Genomic DNA, 19,067 nt, shown 5'->3' on the forward strand with positions numbered 1-19,067 from the left:
AGTCTATCGCAAGTCTCACAATTTAGAACGTTCTTATGGTTTACAGTTGGATGAGTGATGTCTGCGAGTTGATATCATGATGATGATGTTGGACAAGTTTATTAAAGCACAAGAGATGGTGAGTTCTGGTATTTCAAAATTCGCGATTACTTTTATATTTTTCTTGATTAAGCTTAAAGTTGTGTTAGTATATTCTAATAGTAAGTAGCAACGTAAATAAAACACTGAATAACAGAAAATAAAGAGAGTAAAAGTTAATTGCTTGGTTAATATTGGATATAGAGTCGTTGCAAGTCATTAAGGCGTTGTCCTAATCGCTTGGTTAATTGCTTGACCATTCTCCAATTGATTGGCTTAACGCTCCAATCGATTGGCTGACTCAGAATTTTTTTTCCCAATCATTGACACAAGGTACCAATCGATTGGTTAGTCCAAAAATTACTTGGAGAGTGATTGAACAACTTCTTAATCACTTAGTTTGGCTTAGAAAATAATTTTCAAGATAAAAACATTTGAAAAAGATATTTTATAGTGTGGTTGAGCTGTCTTAGTACTTCAAAGTTACTTCCTTACGTTTATAAAACTCATATCACTCAGAGAAACACACATACACGACTTGACGAGTTTTCACACTTTATTTGAGAGTACATGATTCTTTGCTAGATTACTTTAGATCATATAAGCACTTTAATCTTGAGTCTCATTTTGTTGATGAGGTATGAGATATTTCTCTAGTTAGATCACCACCATCAAGGTTGAAAGCTATTACCATCGACTTCATCATAACTATTGATGTTGTCGTCATCAAAACTTCATAATAGATCTTTTGAGGGATTATCAACTTTATATTGGCAAGCACATAGACCCACAAATGACATTATCAATAATTATAGATGAATATGATCTGACGGTCTGCAACCTTTTTGACATTTTGAAGTTTTTAGAAAGCTCTATATTTAAATTAAGTCATTGCCAATTTGGATCTCTAAACCTTGTCGAAACAAATTCATTTCAAAAATAAACTTTTTATAATGATTTAAAGATGATTGCATAAAAACATTTAAAATTTTGAAAAATAACCAAATATATTTTATTTTAAGAGAGGCTAAAATATTTTTGTATAATCTTGTAACGACTAAAAAATATAACTTTTATAGAAAAAATTGATAATTTTTTAAGAATCAGATAAAATCCTATAATTTAATACTACATATCTTTTGACTTTTTAAAAATAAACCTACTAAACATGTTTTTCTATTTTCTATTCTTTAAAACATTTTTAAAAATTTTTCCAAATAATTTTTCTTTGAGATTAATTGTTATACACTGTCAGTGTAAAAAGTTTTATACTGTCAATGCATCACAATCATCCGTTTGTATTACTTTTTAAATGATTAAAATAAAAGTCAAACATATTAAATAAATCAATGATTGTAATTAACTAACAGTATAAAAAATCTTTACACCGTTAATGTATATCAATTAATCTTTTTTTCTTTTCTTTTTCTTTTGAAAAAACAGTTTGTTAAGATTATTTAGAAAGTTAGATTTTAAAAATTAAAAATTAAAACTCATTAGAACAATCCTTAGTCTCTCAAATGGGAGACAACTCCAAAAGGGGTGTAGTAACTACTTGGAATCATTAGTAATTTAAAAAAATAAAATAAAAAACCATTTGAAATTATGCAAGTAATTTATTGAATTAGAGATGTTGAGACTAACTTGAATAAAATCTACGTTGATTTTTTTCAAAATATAGTATAAAATTAGAATTTTAATTACGTGAAAGTTTTTAGAGGCAAAAGTTTTCTTACAAAAAAGACATTAACTTTAATATATAATTCTTCATATTCTAAATAAATAAATAATAATAATTTTTTCCGTGCATTCAATTACCCACCCTGCAACTTTACAATAACATTAAGAAGCAGAGGTCGTAAGTTTATCAAATAATAATAATAATAAAATTAACTACTAATTAATTAATTAAGTTATTATTAATTATTAATAAATTAATAATTTAAAGTTAGTGAGTCTGGCGCCAAAACCCAAGAGTAAAAGGCCTGTGAAATGTGAAGTAGTAGTACTCTACGGTGTTTTGAATTTTCGAATGATTCAATTTCAAAGAAAACTCAAATCAAGGGATTTTCATTCACTCATCATTATTACCAATACTACTAAATACCAATCAATTTCGCCAACGTTTCAAACTGTTACCGTTTTTCATTTCCGATTCCTTTTTTTCTAGGGTTTCGTTTCGTCTTCTTTCTCCGCAAAAATGGCATCCTCACCTCCTTCATTCTCTCCCTCTCGCACTACTTGTGCTTCTCTCCTCCGTCAATTGCAGGTTCTTTGCCCATTCATATCCACTTCAACCTTTTCAATTTCTTTATATCGCGTTTTCCTTTTCAGCTCATTTGTTTTTTTGACTAATAATTGTAAAAAAATTGTTATGCTTTGTCGGATCTCTATTAAACTGTCATGAATTTGATACTGTTTGTGGTAATTAATTCCCAATTGTAGGTACTGAAAAATGGAGTAATGGGGATTATGTATGTATGTGTTTATGTAAAGTGTTAATAAATTTTCTCTTTTTGTCATTGCAAAAGTTATTCTTATGTCCATGATTACTCAATCTAAGGCGATCACAATGCCAATGTGGTGTGCACAAGTGATATATACTTAGGTCCCTTAACCTAAGTTGTTAATAATGCGCTATATCGGTGTTATAGTGGGAATAACATAGTGGCTGTTGGGTTCGGCGCGTCACTTTTGGCCTGCGAGCTGCAGCCTACAGTAGCGAGTTTAGCAGCCGTCATTTGTGACCCAGACCAGTATCTCATCCGCTGTTAGGGTTTTGGGACGAAATTCCTCAAATTTTTTGTTTTTTTAAGGATGTAATTGCAATTCGGGCCTTTTTAGCAGTAGAATTCTGTTTTTCATTCCATTATGTTCTTAGTCACAGACAATCGTTATGTTATTCCCACTTCTAGTTTAGTTATGTTATGTTTTTCTTCTCTATTTAAGTTTTATTTATATGTGCTTCAGGTTCTTTGATTATTAAGTACGAAGGTGTCTTTAATTGTGTATTTTTCTATTTTTGAGTATTTGTGTTTACTTTGCACACTGATTTTTATTCTTTGCAATAGTGCCTTTCCCGTTATCTTCTATTCTGCTATAGCATTATAGGAGATCGGTGCTACACGACGCTATCAGATATTAACAACAGCCCATAACTATTTGGTTGATAGTTTAATCCTTGGTCAATGCATTTTGGAAAAAGAATCTGTTGGGAGATGTCTATCTCTTATATGGATCTCGTTAGTCTTTGCAATTGCATGCTAAAGTACCTTGATTTATCTAAAAAACTGTGCACACAGTTGAAAAGGGTACATGGATAATCCCCTTTTAATTTGTTATCTTAAATTGAATGAATGGTACTAGAGATTAATCTTATTGGTCTTTATTCTTAAACTGATCTTAAGTTTTTTTATAGAATTTGGTGGTTCCTCTCTGTAACGAGATCAAGGGTGTATCCTTTCAAAGAAAGAAACACATTAGAATCAAGCATGATGTGATTGATATGTTCAGTTTTTTTGATGGTGTGAATATGCTCAGTTTTTGATGGATATGTGAGTGTAAACCTTTGGTGAGTTAATGATCTAAATTTTTTTGTAGATGATATGGGATGAGATTGGAGAGAGTGACAATGATAGAGACAATATGCTGCTTCAACTGGAGCAAGAGTGCCTTGACATTTATCACAGAAAGGTTGAGGAAACCAGAAAGCACAAAGCTGACTTGAATAAGTTACTGGCTGATGCTGAATCTGAAGTCAGCAATATTGCTTCTTCTTTTGGGGATTGCGTGTCGTTCTCTCGGGTATGTTCCATTGACATCCTGTTTTGTACTGTTGCTGTTGCTATGACCATGTCATCTTTAAGTACCATTTTGCATTAGATTTCTACAAAAATATAGTGAATCCCTGACCTAGTCCCTGAATCCCTGTTGCATTGATCACTGAAATTAACAATATTTCAAAATTGTTTCTCAAATTGAATATCTTTGATCATATTAGTCATTTTGTGTCAAGTTCAAGGACCAAATTGATTGACTTTGAAAGATTAGTTAAATACCTTCGACCCTATTAGGCATTTTGTGACCATTTCAAGGGTTAAATTGACCACAACTTCATAAGATTACTAATATTATCGACAATTTCAGTAACTATTATGGTGATTCACCCAAAATAAAAACATTAGGAATGGAACCTCAAACTTTCCAAAGTTGGATTTTTTTGCCAACACTTGAAATCTTTTTAGCAAATCAAAACATGATTTTAACATGTAAAATTACAGGTGCATTTTTACAGGTGCATTTTTTTTTCATCCTTCTCTAATATTGTGTTTCAATCTATGAATTTTTAAAACTGTAATCATTAACAAATTTTATAATTAATTTTTCCTTCTATTTCTGTGTGTTAATAACTACACCTGTTTGAGGATTTCCAAATCTCATGTTTGATCCTTTGCACAATTAGAACTTTGCTAATTGAATTTGGTAGATAAATGTCAACTAACTCTGTGCTACATTTGACAGGGAAAGGGCACTCTGAAGCAGCAACTAGCTAACATCAGACCTGTCTTAGAGGACTTGAGGTCAAAGAAGGATGAGAGAGTCAAGGAATTTTTAAAAATAAAGTCCCAAATTTCTCAGATATGTGCTGAAATAGCAGGCTCTGGACAGTCCAAAGATGTCACGGATCAAGATCTTGATCAGTGTGATCTAACAACAAAGAAATTGGGGGAACTCAAATTGCATCTCGATGAACTTCAAAATGAAAAGGTGTTACCAAATTCACAACACAGTCACATAAAATTGGCACTTCAATATGTTTTTGGTTCCTTTTAATTGTTAGCTTATTGTTGCTTCCTTTTCTCCAATTAGATATTGCGCCAGCTGAAAGTGAGGAATCACATCAGTATTATTAGCGAGCTTTCAGCAGTAATGTCAGTTGATTTTAAGAAGACTTTAAATGAAGTCCACCCAAGCTTGAGTGATTCATCAAATGGTGCACCGCTAAGCATTAGCAATGACACTCTTGCTACATTAACTGGGGTTGTTCATTCATTAAAGCAGGAAAAGCAACAAAGGCTACAAAAGGTGACCTTTTCTGATCTAGTGAAATACTGCGAATGAAGTCATACCTGCGGCTGCATGTATATGTATGTGTCTCACTGTTGTCATTGCAAGTAATACATATCATGTCATCCGATACAGCAAATTATCGCTGTAAAAGCTTTACCAAGAGTTGCAGTTTAGTGTTAAATGGCTATAAGCACACTAGTCAACTCGTTCATTTCTTGCATTGAGTTGCAGCATCTTTTGATACTAAGTCTCTTATTTTCTTTCAGCTTTCCTAATTATTTTGTTTTCTAATATCCTGCTCTGTATGCTATTGGAATTTGGAATAAGGTTATTCTGAAGTAAAAAGAAAGCGTATTGGTCAGTAAAACTCAATTTTTATTAAATATAAGGTTAAAATTTCTGTTAAAAAAAGTTTAAGGCGCAATTAGTGAAACGTAGGTCATGCATTTTCTTTTCTTTACCCATGAAACGAGTCTTTTTGTCAATGGGATGAATTTGCTTCATTTTCTAATACGGTGTGAAGATGGTTTGCATGTATAGTTTTTATTTTTATTTTTATTGATGGAGCACTCTTTTCCAACAGGTTCTTTTCTTTACCAACAGGTTCTTTTCTTTACCCATGAAACGAGTCTTTTTGTCAATGGGATGAGTTTGCTTCTTTTTCTAATATGGCGTGAGGATGGATTGCATGTATAGTTTTTTTATTGATGGAGCACTCTTTTCCAACAGGTTCTTGAAGATTCATGAATATAATTTTACTTTCTTGCAGGTACAAGAACATACCAAGTTTTTGGTAGAGTTATGGGATCTCATGGAGATGCCAATTGATGAGCAAAAAGCCTTTAGCCATGTTACTAGATTAATTTCGGCATCGGTTGATGAAGTGTCAATCCGAGGATGCCTTTCTGCTGATGTCATTAAGCAGGTGAAACCTTCGATGATTTGAACTTGCAGTTTTAGTTGCGTAGTTTGAATTTTAGTGGCTTGATTATCTATATTAATGTAGGTTGAGGTTGAAGTTCAGCGCTTAAATGTTTTGAAAGCCAGTAAGATGAAGGAGTTAGTGTTTAAAAGACAGAATGAACTTGAAGAAATTTACAGAGGAGTTCATATGGATGTAGATAGTGAAGCTGCTAGACAGATTCTGACCAGCCGCATAGAATCTGGTATATAAACTATGCCTAAAGTATTAATAAACTTGTTTTCTTGAAATACTAATATGGCTACTTACAACAAATGTACCTTTAGTTTCCTTTTCCCCCCTCTTAAATACCATGTGGAGCTGTTGTTACAGACTTATATGTGGATCCATAATGTCTTCTCTTAGTTTTGATTTTCATTTAATAAGCTTTAATGGCTTTGCAGGTAATATTGATATGTCTGAATTGCTTCAAAGCATGGATGATCAAATCAAAATGGCCAAAGAGCAAGCTCTAAGCAGAAGAGATATCTTAGATAGGGTGGAGAAGTGGAAATTTGCATCCGAGGAGGAAAAGTGGTTAGATGAATATGAAAAGGTAGATACCATTAGTAAGTTTATTTCTAATAGTTTTATTCTTAAATAAACCATAAATTGATGCAATTGCAATTTATCACCATAGAGTACACTAGATGTTATTTTATCATATTTATACATTCAAATGTTTTTACGATTGTTTCAACTCATGTATTTAGCTTGTTGTTGTCATAAGGGAAACTAATGAGTTTCATATGCCACACAGGTTACAATAGCTTAGTTGTAATTCAATTTCAGTTTATTTGCTTTTCCTTTTTAATATTTAATTATTCACAACTTACGAGCCTTTACATTATAATCTACACTTAGATACTCACAAGTTGTGGGCCCCTGGTCTAAATAAAGTTGATTTTTAGCATTGGGTAGGGTGTCGGAGATACAAAATCATTTATTTTCATGCATTCACTCATAAATTTTGTGTTCAGGACAATTGATCATCGACAGTTTGCACGTAACATATGCATGCGGATAGTATAACATCATATGGGTTCTCTATTTAAGCAATTTGATTATTCTGAACAATATGTAGTTGAGTTTGCTTATATATCTTGATTGTGTACTTTGTAAATGGGGTAATGGTATCTCACCATGTCCATGGTGATTGGTGCATAAAAGAGTATTAGAGTTTATACATTCTCTACTTTGGTTATTTTGCATTATGTTAAAAATGAAATCATAAATGTTACTGACAGCTATACCAAGTTATTTGTGTAGTTTGATATTAATATCAGAAGTTAGTACATCAATTCTAACTGATAAAAAATCATAAATCTTACCGACAGCTATACCAAGTTATTTGTGTAGTTTGATATTAATATCAGAAGTTAGTACATCAATTCTAACTAATAAAATAAAATATACTTTTGGATTTTATATGAATAAGAGTCTAAAAATGTTATTTAGTAAGTACATCAATTCTTAAAGATGGTGAAAGCATTATGCAAATCTCTTGTTTGCACAAAATACGTTGTTGTAGGGTGGAATGAAACTTTTTCCTTGTTGTTTCTTTCTTTCACCCCTGAACATAAAGTGTTGAATTTTGGAATAATGTCACCAAATTTCAGGTTGATGAATTGTCATTTAAGCAAAAACAAATGTTTTATGTTCTGCTGATCAATTAAAATTGTTTGATAAATTTGCTATTGTTTTTATTATATCTAGTAGATCTATATTCAGAAACATAACTAAATATAAACAATTTGTCATTTTCACTCTCATACCAGGATGAAAATCGATATAGTGCAGTAAGAGGAGCACATAAAAATTTGAAGCGTGCAGAGAAAGCACGGATTCTTGTCAGCAAGATTCAATGTGAGTCATTATTTTATTTTAAATTTCACATTTGTATAAGTTTTTGTTGATCTAGAATTTTGATGATTACGGTAGATATTTACGACTTCATGTTAAGGGAAACCTCTGAACTAGTTGCTGCATGTGCTTGGATCAGAACGCTATTAAGATGTTAATGGTATTTAGAACACACCGAGATAGTAGACCAGAGTAGGCTGTGGACAAGCTTGAGTGAATAGCAACTCTTCATAATTTTATAGAAGTAATTTAAGTATGACCATATATAGTTTGATTGTGATATCGGTACTCAATATTTTCAAAATTGGACCAGTGAGACCTCCAAGTTATGGTTTAACTATAAAATTGTAGTAAGTATTAGTAAAGTAAAATAAATAAATACAAGTTGCAAAAATAGAAACTGGTTGACACCACATTTACGATTTGAACACGATTGAACCAACGTCCAACTGGCAAACTGGCCAATTTCTAGGTCAGCAGGTTGAGCCCTCCAATTTGGTTCAATTTTTAAAACATTTCTGTTAACCGCCTTACTTTTTTTGCGAAAGAAGGCATAGGAATATCGACTTATATCTGACAAATGAGTATTTGAGATGGTGTTTAATAAATGAAAAGCTCTTGGGAGTACAAACCTTAGGTTAACTAGCAAAACATAGCTATAGCTTAAAATTGGGATGCTAGACAACTACGTCAAAATATATTATTTTACTGCTATTATCTTTATCTTTCTGAGAAATCTTAACTAGGCGAGGTCACAAATGTTTTCTGTTTGTGAGTAGATACTAAATCTGTGACCTATAAATAGGCCTTTAGAAGTGTCTAGCAGTGACTGACTGACTAACAAAGAGCTTTTCATATGGGATCTTGGTAGTAAAAATATTTATAATTTAATGGTGTTGTTGGACTATCTAATTTTGAAAGAAGTGAATTCAATCAAAACTTTAGTCTATGTTCTAAAGTTGGCAGATTAGCATGATTCAGTAATCACTCTTGTTTCTCATAGCCTGAAAATTATGCTCTTTGAGAAAAAACATATTTAAGTACAAAGCTCTAGCTTGTAACTTGCTGCTAGTTTCCTCATTGGTTTAACACTAACCATCCTTCAAATATTTTACTAAGAAGCTATGGTAGAGAATTTGACTGCAAAAGTGAAGGCATGGGAGACGGAAAAAGGAATTCCTTTCTTATATGAAAAGGTGATGGTGCCTATATTTTATATTATTGTCTGTAATATGAGGAAAGATTAGTCAGGTTCCAACTCACATTTATTTCAGGTTCCATTGCTGCAAAGCTTGGACGAATACAATGTACAGCGGCAATTGAGAGAAGAAGAGAAGCGGAAATCTCGGGTATGACTCACAGTCATAGTATCTTTACTCCCTCTTTTGTTCTTCTCTTAAATCTTACTTCTATATCATTGAACTAAAACTCTATTGGGAATGAAAATTAATCCATGTTGATCTTGTTTTGGCTTATTGGTATTAGAAGTAATTCATATTTATTAATTATATTATTTTCTTAGCCCCTAAGTTTGTTAGAGGGTATTTTAGTATTTTATCCTATTCTAGTAACCCTAGTTTTAGCTTATAAATAGGGTGACAATCATTGTAACTTTTATCATGTTTTGTAGCCGTCATTCTCTTAATAGAATATTCATCTTTCATTCTACCTTTGCACCAACAATTGGTATCTAAAGCTCCGGTTCAGATTCATTGGGAAACACGAGTGAACGTGAGGTCTTGTGTGTTTGATTTTAATTCTTAGATTCGTGTTGAATCTTGAACAAAATCTGATCAGAATTTTAATTCTGTGGGTTGGGAAACACTGTGTGAGAAATCTGAGTGTACTGTGCAAGGTAGAAAGATGAACGGAAACGGCAACATGAACACCAAACTTCCAGTATTTGACGGTAAAAACTGGAATCGTTGGATGATCCAAATGCGTGTACTGTTCGGTGCTCAAGATGTTCTAGATCTTGTCACTGATGGTTATGTTCCGGTAGCAGCAGATGCGACGGATGAACAGAAAAACGCGCAGAAGGAAGTAAAGAAAAAGGATCAGAAAGCATTGTTCTTCATTCATCAATGTGTTGATGTAAATGTGTTTGAGAAGATTGCAGATTCAACGACAGCAAAGGCTGCGTGGGACACACTGATTAGATGTTATGGTGGTGACGCATCAGTGAAGAAGGTGAAGCTTCAGTCCTTGAGAAAGTAATATGAGAATCTCAACATGAAGAATAATGAGAAAGTTTCTGAATACATCTCCAGAGTGATTCTGATCACTAATGAGATGAAAGCGTGTGGAGAAACTCTTTCTGAAGAAACAATCATGGAGAAGGTATTGAGATCCCTTACCTGTCAATTTGATTACATTGTGGTAGCAATAGAACATTCCAAAGATCTGAGCACCATGAGAATTGAAGAGCTGCAGAGCAGTCTAGAAGCGCAAGAGTTGCGTTTAACTGAGAGAACTTCTGAAAGGGAAGTAGAGCAGCAGGCTCTGAAAGCAACTTCTGATAGGAGGTATCAGAAGCAGTCAGAAGCCAAGAGAAGATCTGATGGTGGTCAGAAGTCAGAAAGCTCAACCTCTGATAGACAAAAGAATGCTCAGAAGGGAAAAGAGAAGTATGACAAGAAGAAAATCCAATGTTACTGCTGTAAGAAGTTTGGTCATTTTGCTAGAGACTGTTGGTCAAACAAGGAGAGAAAATCAGAAGAAGCAAATATAGCCAGAAGTTCTGATGACGAATCTGTGCTATTGATGGCCTCTGAATCTGATGATATGGATCTGATAGACTGGTGGTATATGGACACTGGCTGTTCAAATCATCTTACTGGAAACAAGAAATGGCTGGTTGACTTTGACTCTGAAAAGAGGACAAAGATCAGATGTGCTGATGACAAATATCTTAATGCAGAAGGTATGGGAAATGTCAGAGTGATTCTGAACAATGGGAAAACAGCATTGATTCAGAACGTGTGGTATGTACCTGGCATCAGAAGCAATCTTATGAGTGTGGGACAATTAATTGAGAAAAGTTTTTCAGTTACCATGAAGGACAATCTTCTGAAGCTGTATGACTGCAATCAGAAGTTGATTATGGAGTTAGAACAGGGAAGGAATAGAACATTCAAGGTGAATGTCAGAACTGCAGACTCAGAATGTCTTAGTGCAACAAGTGCTGAGAAGGAGAGTGAGCTGTGGCACAGAAGATTTGGTCATTTGAATTTCAGAAGCTTAAAACATTTGAATTCAAAGAAGTTGGTACATGGAATTCCTGCAATTAAGAAGCCTGAAAAGTCATGCAAAGTTTGCATGGAAGGAAAACAACCACGATTGCCATTTGCGTCAGAAATTGCTCCAAGAGCAAAACATGCCTTGGGAGTTGTACATTCTGATGTGTGTGGTCCATTTCCAGTAGCATCGATTGGAGGGAATAAATACTTTGTGTTATTTGTTGATGAATTCACAAGAATGACATGGGTATCCCTTATTAAATTTAAACACGAGGTGTTTGATGAATTCAAGAAGTTCAGAATGAAGGCTGAGAATCAGAGTGGTCAGAAGTTGAAGATTCTTAGAACTGACGGTGGAGGTGAGTATAACTCCAAAGAGTTCCAGAAGTTCTGTGAGGAGAATGGAATTGAGCATGAGGTTACTGCTCCTTATACCCCTCAACACAATGGTCTTGCGGAAAAAAGAAACCGCACTTTGCTTGATATGGTGAGAAGCATGCTAAAGGAGAAGAAGCTTCCTCAGAAGCTCTGGGGAGAAGCTGTTGCCACTGCAACGTATGTACTCAACCGATGTCCTACGAAGAAGTTGAAGAAAATAGTTCCAATACAGAAGTGGACTGGAGATAAGCAAAGTGTTAGTCATCTGAAGGTGTTTGGTTCTGTTTGCTATAAACATGTTCCAGAAGCCAGAAGACAGAAGCTGGATGATAGAAGCAAAGTGATGATTCTGATAGGGTACCACAGTACAGGTGCATACAAGCTCTATTGTCCAGAAACCAATAAAATTGAATTCAGCAGAGATGTGATTGTGAAGGAATCAGAAGTTTGGAATTGGGATAAGTCTCAATCTGATTCTGATGTTAGAACTTCTGAAGAAAAGTCAGAGTTAAGAATTTCTGAAGTTGGAGTAAACTCTGACATTGATTCTGATTCTGATAGTGATTCTGAATCTGGAGAAGACTCAGAAGATGAAGGTGACTCTGATGATCCAGACTCTGATGACCCAGACTCTGATGGTAATCCAGATTCTGGTGGCAATTCAGACTCTGGAAATATGCCAGCCCCTGAAGATGGTCAAAGCTCTGGAGGAAGTCAACCATCTGAAGCTAGAAACTCTGAAGCTCAAGAGTCTGAACAATTTCAGAGACCACAAAGAATCAGAAACATCCCCAGAAGATATGCAGAGTTTGACATGCTGCAAGACACTGAAGTAGACTCTGAAGGAGAAGTTATTCAGTGTGCCATGTTAGTAGACTCTGAACCCATAAGTACAGAAGAGGCTCTTAAGCAGAAGCTCTGGCTGAAGGCCATGAAAGAAGAACTTGATGCTATAGAGAGAAACAAGACTTGGAAGCTGACAGAACTTCCAAAAGACAAAAAAGCCATCAGCGTCAGATGGATTTTCAAGCAGAAGTTAAAGCCAGATGGTTCAATTGGCAAACATAAAGCAAGGTTGGTAGCTAGAGGATTTCTACAGAAACCTGGGTTGGATTACTCTGAAGTGTTTGCACCTGTAGCAAGACATGAAACAATCAGAATGGTGATTGCAATAGCTGCTAACAGGAATTGGCCTCTGATGCATTTAGATGTAAAATCTGCATTTCTGAACGGTCCATTAGAAGAAGAAGTTTACGTGTCACAACCTCCTGGATTTGTGAAAAAGAATCAGGAAGGGATGGTGTACAGATTATACAAAGCTCTATATGGATTGAAACAAGCGCCTAGAGCTTGGAATCAGAAGATTGATTCATTTTTCAAGAAGCAAGGCTTTCAGAAATGTGAGATGGAGTACGGTGTCTATGTTCAGCATACTTCTGAAGGAAATATGACTCTGGTATGTTTATATGTTGATGATATACTGCTGACTGGAAGTTCTGAACAGGAGATAGCCAAGTTCAAGAAAGTTCTGATGAATGAATTCGAAATGACTGATCTAGGCAAAATGACATACTTTCTAGGGATGGAATTCAGATACTCTGAGAAAGGTATTATTTTGCATCAGCTCAAGTATGAATTAGAACTTCTGAAAAGATTTGAACTGAAGAATTGTAAGATTGCTGTCACACCTTTTGATACAAATCAGAAACTGGACTCTGACTCTGATGGAAAGGATGTGGATGCTACAACCTTCAAACAGCTGGTTGGTTCTCTGAGGTATTTGTGCAATACCAGACCTGATATTTGCTATTCAGTTGGAATGGTTAGTAGGTTCATGAGTAAACCTAAGTGGTCCCATTACCAAGCTGCTGTCAGGATTCTGAGGTATATCAAGGGAACTCTAAAGTATGGAGTATTATTTCCTTCTGGAAGAAAGGATGAGTCAGAACTTCTGAGTTATTCAGATTCTGATTGGTGTGGAGACAGAGTTGACAGAAGAAGTACGTCTGGGTACTTATTCAAATTTCTGGGAGGTCCCATTTCTTGGTGTTCCAAGAAGCAACCTGTTGTGGCATTGTCAACTTGTGAAGCTGAATACATTGCAGGTGCTGTTACTGCATGCCAAGCTGTGTGGATTCTGAATCTATTGCAGGATCTGAAGATTAAAGTAAACAAACCTCTGAAGCTGATGATTGACAACAAGTCTGCAATCAATCTTGCCAGAAACCCAGTGTTGCATGGGAGAAGCAAGCACATTGAGACCAAGTATCATTTTCTGAGACATCAAGTTCAGAGGGGAGTGTTAGAAGTTGTACACTGCAGCACTCAGAAACAGTTGGCAGATGTTCTGACGAAAGCTATCAAGACTGATCAATTCCTCAGATTAAGGGATGAAATTGGTGTTACAAGCTTTGATGGAATATGAATTAAGGGATGGTATTAGAAGTAATTCATATTTATTAATTATATTATTTTCTTAGCCCCTAAGTTTGTTAGAGGGTATTTTAGTATTTTATCCTATTCTAGTAACCCTAGTTTTAGCTTATAAATAGGGTGACAATCATTGTAACTTTTATCATGTTTTGTAGCCGTCATTCTCTTAATAGAATATTCATCTTTCATTCTACCTTTGCACCAACAATTGGCAAATTTATTTGAACATTGTCTATAATCAAGTGCATTTTCTTTAATGCTCATGTTATGCAGAGACAGAATAATTTCCAGCCAATTGATGATTATTTCCATTTCATGTTATGCATTACTAATATTATGAAATGAACAAAATGACACAGAAATATGTTTTGAAGGTTAAATATAGCTTTACTCCTTATAAATATTGACAATCTTTGCATTTGATTCCTCCTTTATAAAATTGTATCATCCTTTTGATCCATAGTTTTTGAAATACACCACTTATAACTCCTCAACCTAACACCGTCCAGTTAAATAATGATGTATCTCGCAGAATGAAAAATCATTTGTGCCAATGAGGCCAGTTCAATTGAGTTGATTGAGGATATTGAAATGATTGTTATTTTAAAATGGAAACAGAAACTAGGAGTGAATTGAAATTTTAAAATATAATTTGTAACTTACATGAAAGAAACAGTTGAAAAATGTCATATACCACTTTTCAAATAAATCAAATCTTTATAGTATTTTTGTCACATGATTTAATTTGGATGATTAATTGATTGTTTTTGTAAGCTTAAAACTTTCGATTGCCCAACTATTTATTCTGATTTTTTAACAGGAGCAGAAGCGGCTTACTGAACAACTTTCTGTAGAGCAAGAAGCAATGTTTGGTTCAAAATCTGCAACAAAGAAGCCTCTAAGCCAGAGTACTCATGCCAACACCATAGCTGGGACACCAACTGGGCGCCGAGTGCAAACACCTTCAAGCCGTTATGGAACCTCGGGCGCAAAGGATCGTAGAGAAAGTGGCAGAATGAATAACATAATTCCAGTTAACTATGTTGCTCTTCCGAAAGACGATTCTGCTTCAAGGGACAGTTAAAGCTGCCTCTCAAGTTAGAGACATGTAAATCAGTTTTCTATGTAAATGTGCTTATTCTAGAAGCTGTGTTTCCTTTTGGAGCTTTATACGAAAGCTTTGCTCTCTACAAATAGAGATTGATTTTAACATGGGGGGTTGATTGTGAATTCTTACATGACAGATGACAATACTTGTTGTAGGCTCGACACAGAAATGTCATATAAACTGTGGGCTAATAGAAATAAATTTGAGAAAACTCATCCTCACTCTTCCACTGTAGTGGTTTGAATAGGTATGTAGTTTTAAACTTTTCTAGAATTGGAGCGGAAGTTTGCTACTGAGTAAAACATTTGATAAAGAGATTTTTTCAATTTAATTAATAATTCTATTAGGTTTTGGATGATAATTTGATGAACTATATGCTATTTGGATGATGAATCATTGTAATTTGTTGAGCTATTAGGGTTAATATTGTTTTAGTATGATATTTATTTTGTTTTGGATTCTTTTGTTTTGAGCAACTAATATATCTTCAAGAAGTATATGGAAATGTTAGATACATTGTATAAAGACATCTTCTTAACGTATTGCACAATATATTGCATAACAAAGTATGTTATAAAGATATCAATAAAAAAATATTGCTGGTTTTTTGTTTTTGTTAATGTTGCATTATTTGGAGATAAATTCATGCAATTGGAATAAAGTACGACTGTGACTGCAAATACAAACAATACAATTAAAGTTTAGAACAATTACTCCACTTGACTTTAGAATTGTTAAATATAAGATCAATAATAGAATGAAGCACACACTTGATGCAAGATTCTCAAACAAAGTAACATGGTTTTACACACATCAATAGTAGAAAACACAAGTCATTATTAGCTTAGTGGAATCTGAATCAGGTTTCATTAACAATATAAAATAGAATGAAAAAAAGAAATCCCAAAACTTATTTTTGACAACAAATTCCACAACATCTATACCAATAAGAATGAAGAAAAAAAAAGATAGAGAAAGAAAATAGATAGAGATAGAAAAGTTTTATGATTCCCTTTTCTACATGGATTAGTTGGAATTTTGTTACAAAATTATATATTTGCTCAAATACAACGGGACGGGGAAGGAAAATTTGCTAAAAGGGACAAAATGGGGGATGAAGTGCATGTCTGGATTCATAGCGAGTATCAGTGAATCATCATAATTTTGTAAAAACCATACATAAGAGTTTCAACAAGAACACAGGTTATCATGACTCCGTCAAACATACCGTGATTCCAAATTTGTGCGAAGTTAATGACATTCCTAATCATAATCCATATTTCTCAAGCAATTTATTGTTGGTTAACATTATTATTAGTAGCAGGCACTTTAGTAGGCATGGTTATTGCAAGTGACGAAAGCATGTTGTTAGTATCTCCAACTTGACCATTTTTCACTTGATCTATGTCAGCAATCACTGGCCCCGAAGTTCCACCAATTTGAACACCTTTTATAGGCAAAGGAATATCATTTTCTATTTTTCTTTCTGTTTCTTCCTTATGCTTTCCCCATAGAACAGAGTATAAACCTATAACAATCAAGATGGCCCCAATCACACTGCACCCACAAAGGCCAAAACAAAAATTATTTAGTTAGTCACTTAGCTTTATCCATATGAATGATGACAACATCAATACAAATTAGAATAATATTGAAGAGTATACTTTTACTCTGATTAAAAAAGTTCATAATCAGTTATATAATTAAGAAAATGATAAGTGGACACTAAAAATTACCCTCCAAAATATATCTGTTCTGCAAGGATAAAGGATCCCATGACTGCAACAATGATCATCATAAGTGGACTAAAGGCAGTTGCAAATACAGGCCCTTTCTTCCTAATCACCAGCCCTTGCACAAAGTATGCTAAGCTTGAGGTCACAATTCCCTAACAAAAAATAAAATAAATTATAAGAAAAAAAATAATTATTACCGAGAATTACAAGGTTTAAATTACTTTTTAATTTCTCATATTTCTACTTTAGTTAGAGCCGTCTTTGAAGACGTGCAAAACAGACTACTGCACATGACCCAAAATTAATCACGGTTAAATCGTAACTAATAGGGCCTCATAATTTTTTTGTCACCGACTATGGTTAAATAGAGTCTCTGAAGATTTTATCATGATTGAATCGTTGCTAACATACATAGAACCTTCAAAAACTTTAGATGACTCCCTGCTTAAATAAACTTAGAATCGTCTAGTAGGTCGGATCATACGATAGAATAAAGCTTTTGACAAGTAATAAGTCAGACCACCGGACATTAATTTTTTAAAATAGGTTTGATTTATTTAAGCAAACCTCGGCTCGACCTAGCATGTTCCCGGTGTAAAGCTTTTGTTGACATTGAAATTGTGTTAAAATAAAATTGAAATATATGGTAGATTCTTACAGCATAGGCAGCAGCAAGTAAACTCATATCCCAACCAATCCTCCATACAGAAAGATTATGCTCAGCCACAAAGGTAACAGCAATAGCTTGAAGAGTACCAATGAAACACATAAGTGAAGTGAGACTCAGTTGATGATGCTTATACGTTTCAATAACTTTTGCCTGCCCAATTATTTGTACCATAAGTTTATTAATCATGTGAGAAAGTTAATTAATTAGTGCACCTATGCTTTATTAAATTATAATGACTTACTTGCAAAACAAAGAGACAAGCCCAAGCAAAAGTGGCAATGATAAGGAAAGTGCAACCTAATATCCAATCTCTTTCTGAAGAACCTGTGGTGGTTGTTTCATGTGTTTCATTTTGAGGATGTTTATGTTTGGCCCATATCATCTCCACTATTGGTCCTTTGTATAATGTCATTAGCATTGCACCTGCCACTGTCATTATCGTTCCGAATATCTTTGCTTGGCATCGAACTTGCTTTATGTTTATCTTCTCCATCCTTTTCATATTTCATAACAAAAATCAGAAAATCTCAAAGAGAAGAGAATAAAAAATAAACCCTAGTATAGATAAATTAACTGCTAAACCAGGTGTTTTCTTGACTAAAACTAGTTAAAAACTCACATCCGCACGAGAAAGATCATTAATATTTTAGCTGGTGACCTGAGTTTGAATATGAGATTATATATTCAATATTTTAACCGTCAAACGGTAACAACGGGGAATATGGTATATTTGAACCGTTAAACGTGGTGATTTGAGTTCGAATATGTGATTCTTAATTATGTTATATAATATTGGCTTAAAAAAATTCTTAATTTAGTGAGTAAATTTACCTGCATAAAACTGCCATGACAAAGGTCATGGCTGGAAGCACGTTGCTCATTGCGCAAGAGAAAGTTGGAGATGTGAGTTTCAACCCAGCATAATAGAAATTTTGATCAATCACTGGCCTGTTTTGTTAATCAAATACAATAATCACATTTTTAGTATATATATGTAGCTTTCATAACAAGAAAAATGCATAGTAGCTTCGCAGTTTTAGCTAGAGGAGACTAACCCAAGAAGAGCTAGGATGAAAATTTGGATGAAAATTCTGAATGTTATCTTAGGTTGACCTTTCCTGGAAAATGAAAAACTATGAGAGTTAGCATTAATTTACATTAAAAATGTGACTTTGTGTTTTAATATGTTTATTGATTTATGATATCAAGTATATGAACCTTTCAAACATAAGTGCAAATGGAGCTATAGAAGCGGTTGCGAAAGCGTGGCGATAAACGACGAGGACGTAGTGACTCATGCCTTGGTTAAGGGAAACCTTAGTGATAATATTCATACCAGCATAACCAAATTGTAAGCATATCATAGCAATGTAGTGTTTAAAATTCTCATAGGAATTTGATTTTTCAGTGGCCATTTTTTGGTTTTTTTTTTCCTGTGAGGGGAAAGTGTTGAGAAAAGAGGAAGAACACTTGAAAGAAGGTTTTGTGTTTCTTCCTAAGAAGTTGCATGGGGAGGGTTCAATTATTTATA

At 34.0% G+C, this 19,067-nt stretch overlaps 2 protein-coding genes across 2 annotated transcripts; one reads left to right on the forward strand and one right to left on the reverse strand.

The window, feature by feature from the left end:
• Positions 1–2,067: 2,067 nt before the first annotated feature.
• LOC127075649 (65-kDa microtubule-associated protein 5) lies at positions 2,068–15,572 on the forward strand. The gene is made up of 11 exons (XM_051017102.1): positions 2,068–2,347; positions 3,679–3,882; positions 4,600–4,845; positions 4,948–5,163; positions 5,918–6,073; positions 6,155–6,314; positions 6,514–6,665; positions 7,888–7,975; positions 9,095–9,168; positions 9,247–9,321; positions 14,843–15,572. The coding sequence occupies exons 1-11, from the start codon at positions 2,279–2,281 to the stop codon at positions 15,104–15,106; spliced, it is 1,704 nt and encodes a 567-aa protein (XP_050873059.1). The 5' UTR covers positions 2,068–2,278; the 3' UTR covers positions 15,107–15,572.
• A 540-nt stretch (positions 15,573–16,112) lies between these two features.
• Positions 16,113–19,043, reverse strand: LOC127075650 (WAT1-related protein At5g07050). Its single transcript, XM_051017103.1, has 7 exons — positions 18,755–19,043; positions 18,592–18,654; positions 18,368–18,484; positions 17,778–18,030; positions 17,525–17,686; positions 16,867–17,018; positions 16,113–16,687 (listed from the first exon to the last, which is right to left on the reverse strand). Exons 1-7 carry the CDS (start codon positions 18,949–18,951, stop codon positions 16,423–16,425), a joined length of 1,209 nt encoding a protein of 402 aa, XP_050873060.1. The 5' UTR covers positions 18,952–19,043; the 3' UTR covers positions 16,113–16,422.
• Between the last annotated feature and the right edge of the window lie 24 nt (positions 19,044–19,067).

This window comes from Lathyrus oleraceus, chromosome 4 (genome assembly GCF_024323335.1).
Source record: "Lathyrus oleraceus cultivar Zhongwan6 chromosome 4, CAAS_Psat_ZW6_1.0, whole genome shotgun sequence".
Classification (NCBI taxonomy): domain Eukaryota; kingdom Viridiplantae; phylum Streptophyta; class Magnoliopsida; order Fabales; family Fabaceae; genus Lathyrus; species Lathyrus oleraceus.

Bases quoted from the DNA above. Each gene is read 5' to 3' on its own strand.
- LOC127075650 (XM_051017103.1), bottom strand. From the start codon at position 18,951: ATGGCCACTGAAAAATCAAATTCCTATGAGAATTTTAAACACTACATT. The intron at 17,687-17,777 runs GTAAGTCATTAT...ATAATTGGGCAG, and splicing joins CTTGTCTCTTTGTTTTGCAA to GCAAAAGTTATTGAAACGTA. The intron at 16,688-16,866 runs GTAATTTTTAGT...TTGTGGGTGCAG, and splicing joins GAACAGATATATTTTGGAGG to TGTGATTGGGGCCATCTTGA.
- LOC127075649 (XM_051017102.1), top strand. From the start codon at position 2,279: ATGGCATCCTCACCTCCTTCATTCTCTCCCTCTCGCACTACTTGTGCT. The intron at 3,883-4,599 runs GTATGTTCCATT...TACATTTGACAG, and splicing joins ATTGCGTGTCGTTCTCTCGG to GGAAAGGGCACTCTGAAGCA. The intron at 6,315-6,513 runs GTATATAAACTA...ATGGCTTTGCAG, and splicing joins GACCAGCCGCATAGAATCTG to GTAATATTGATATGTCTGAA.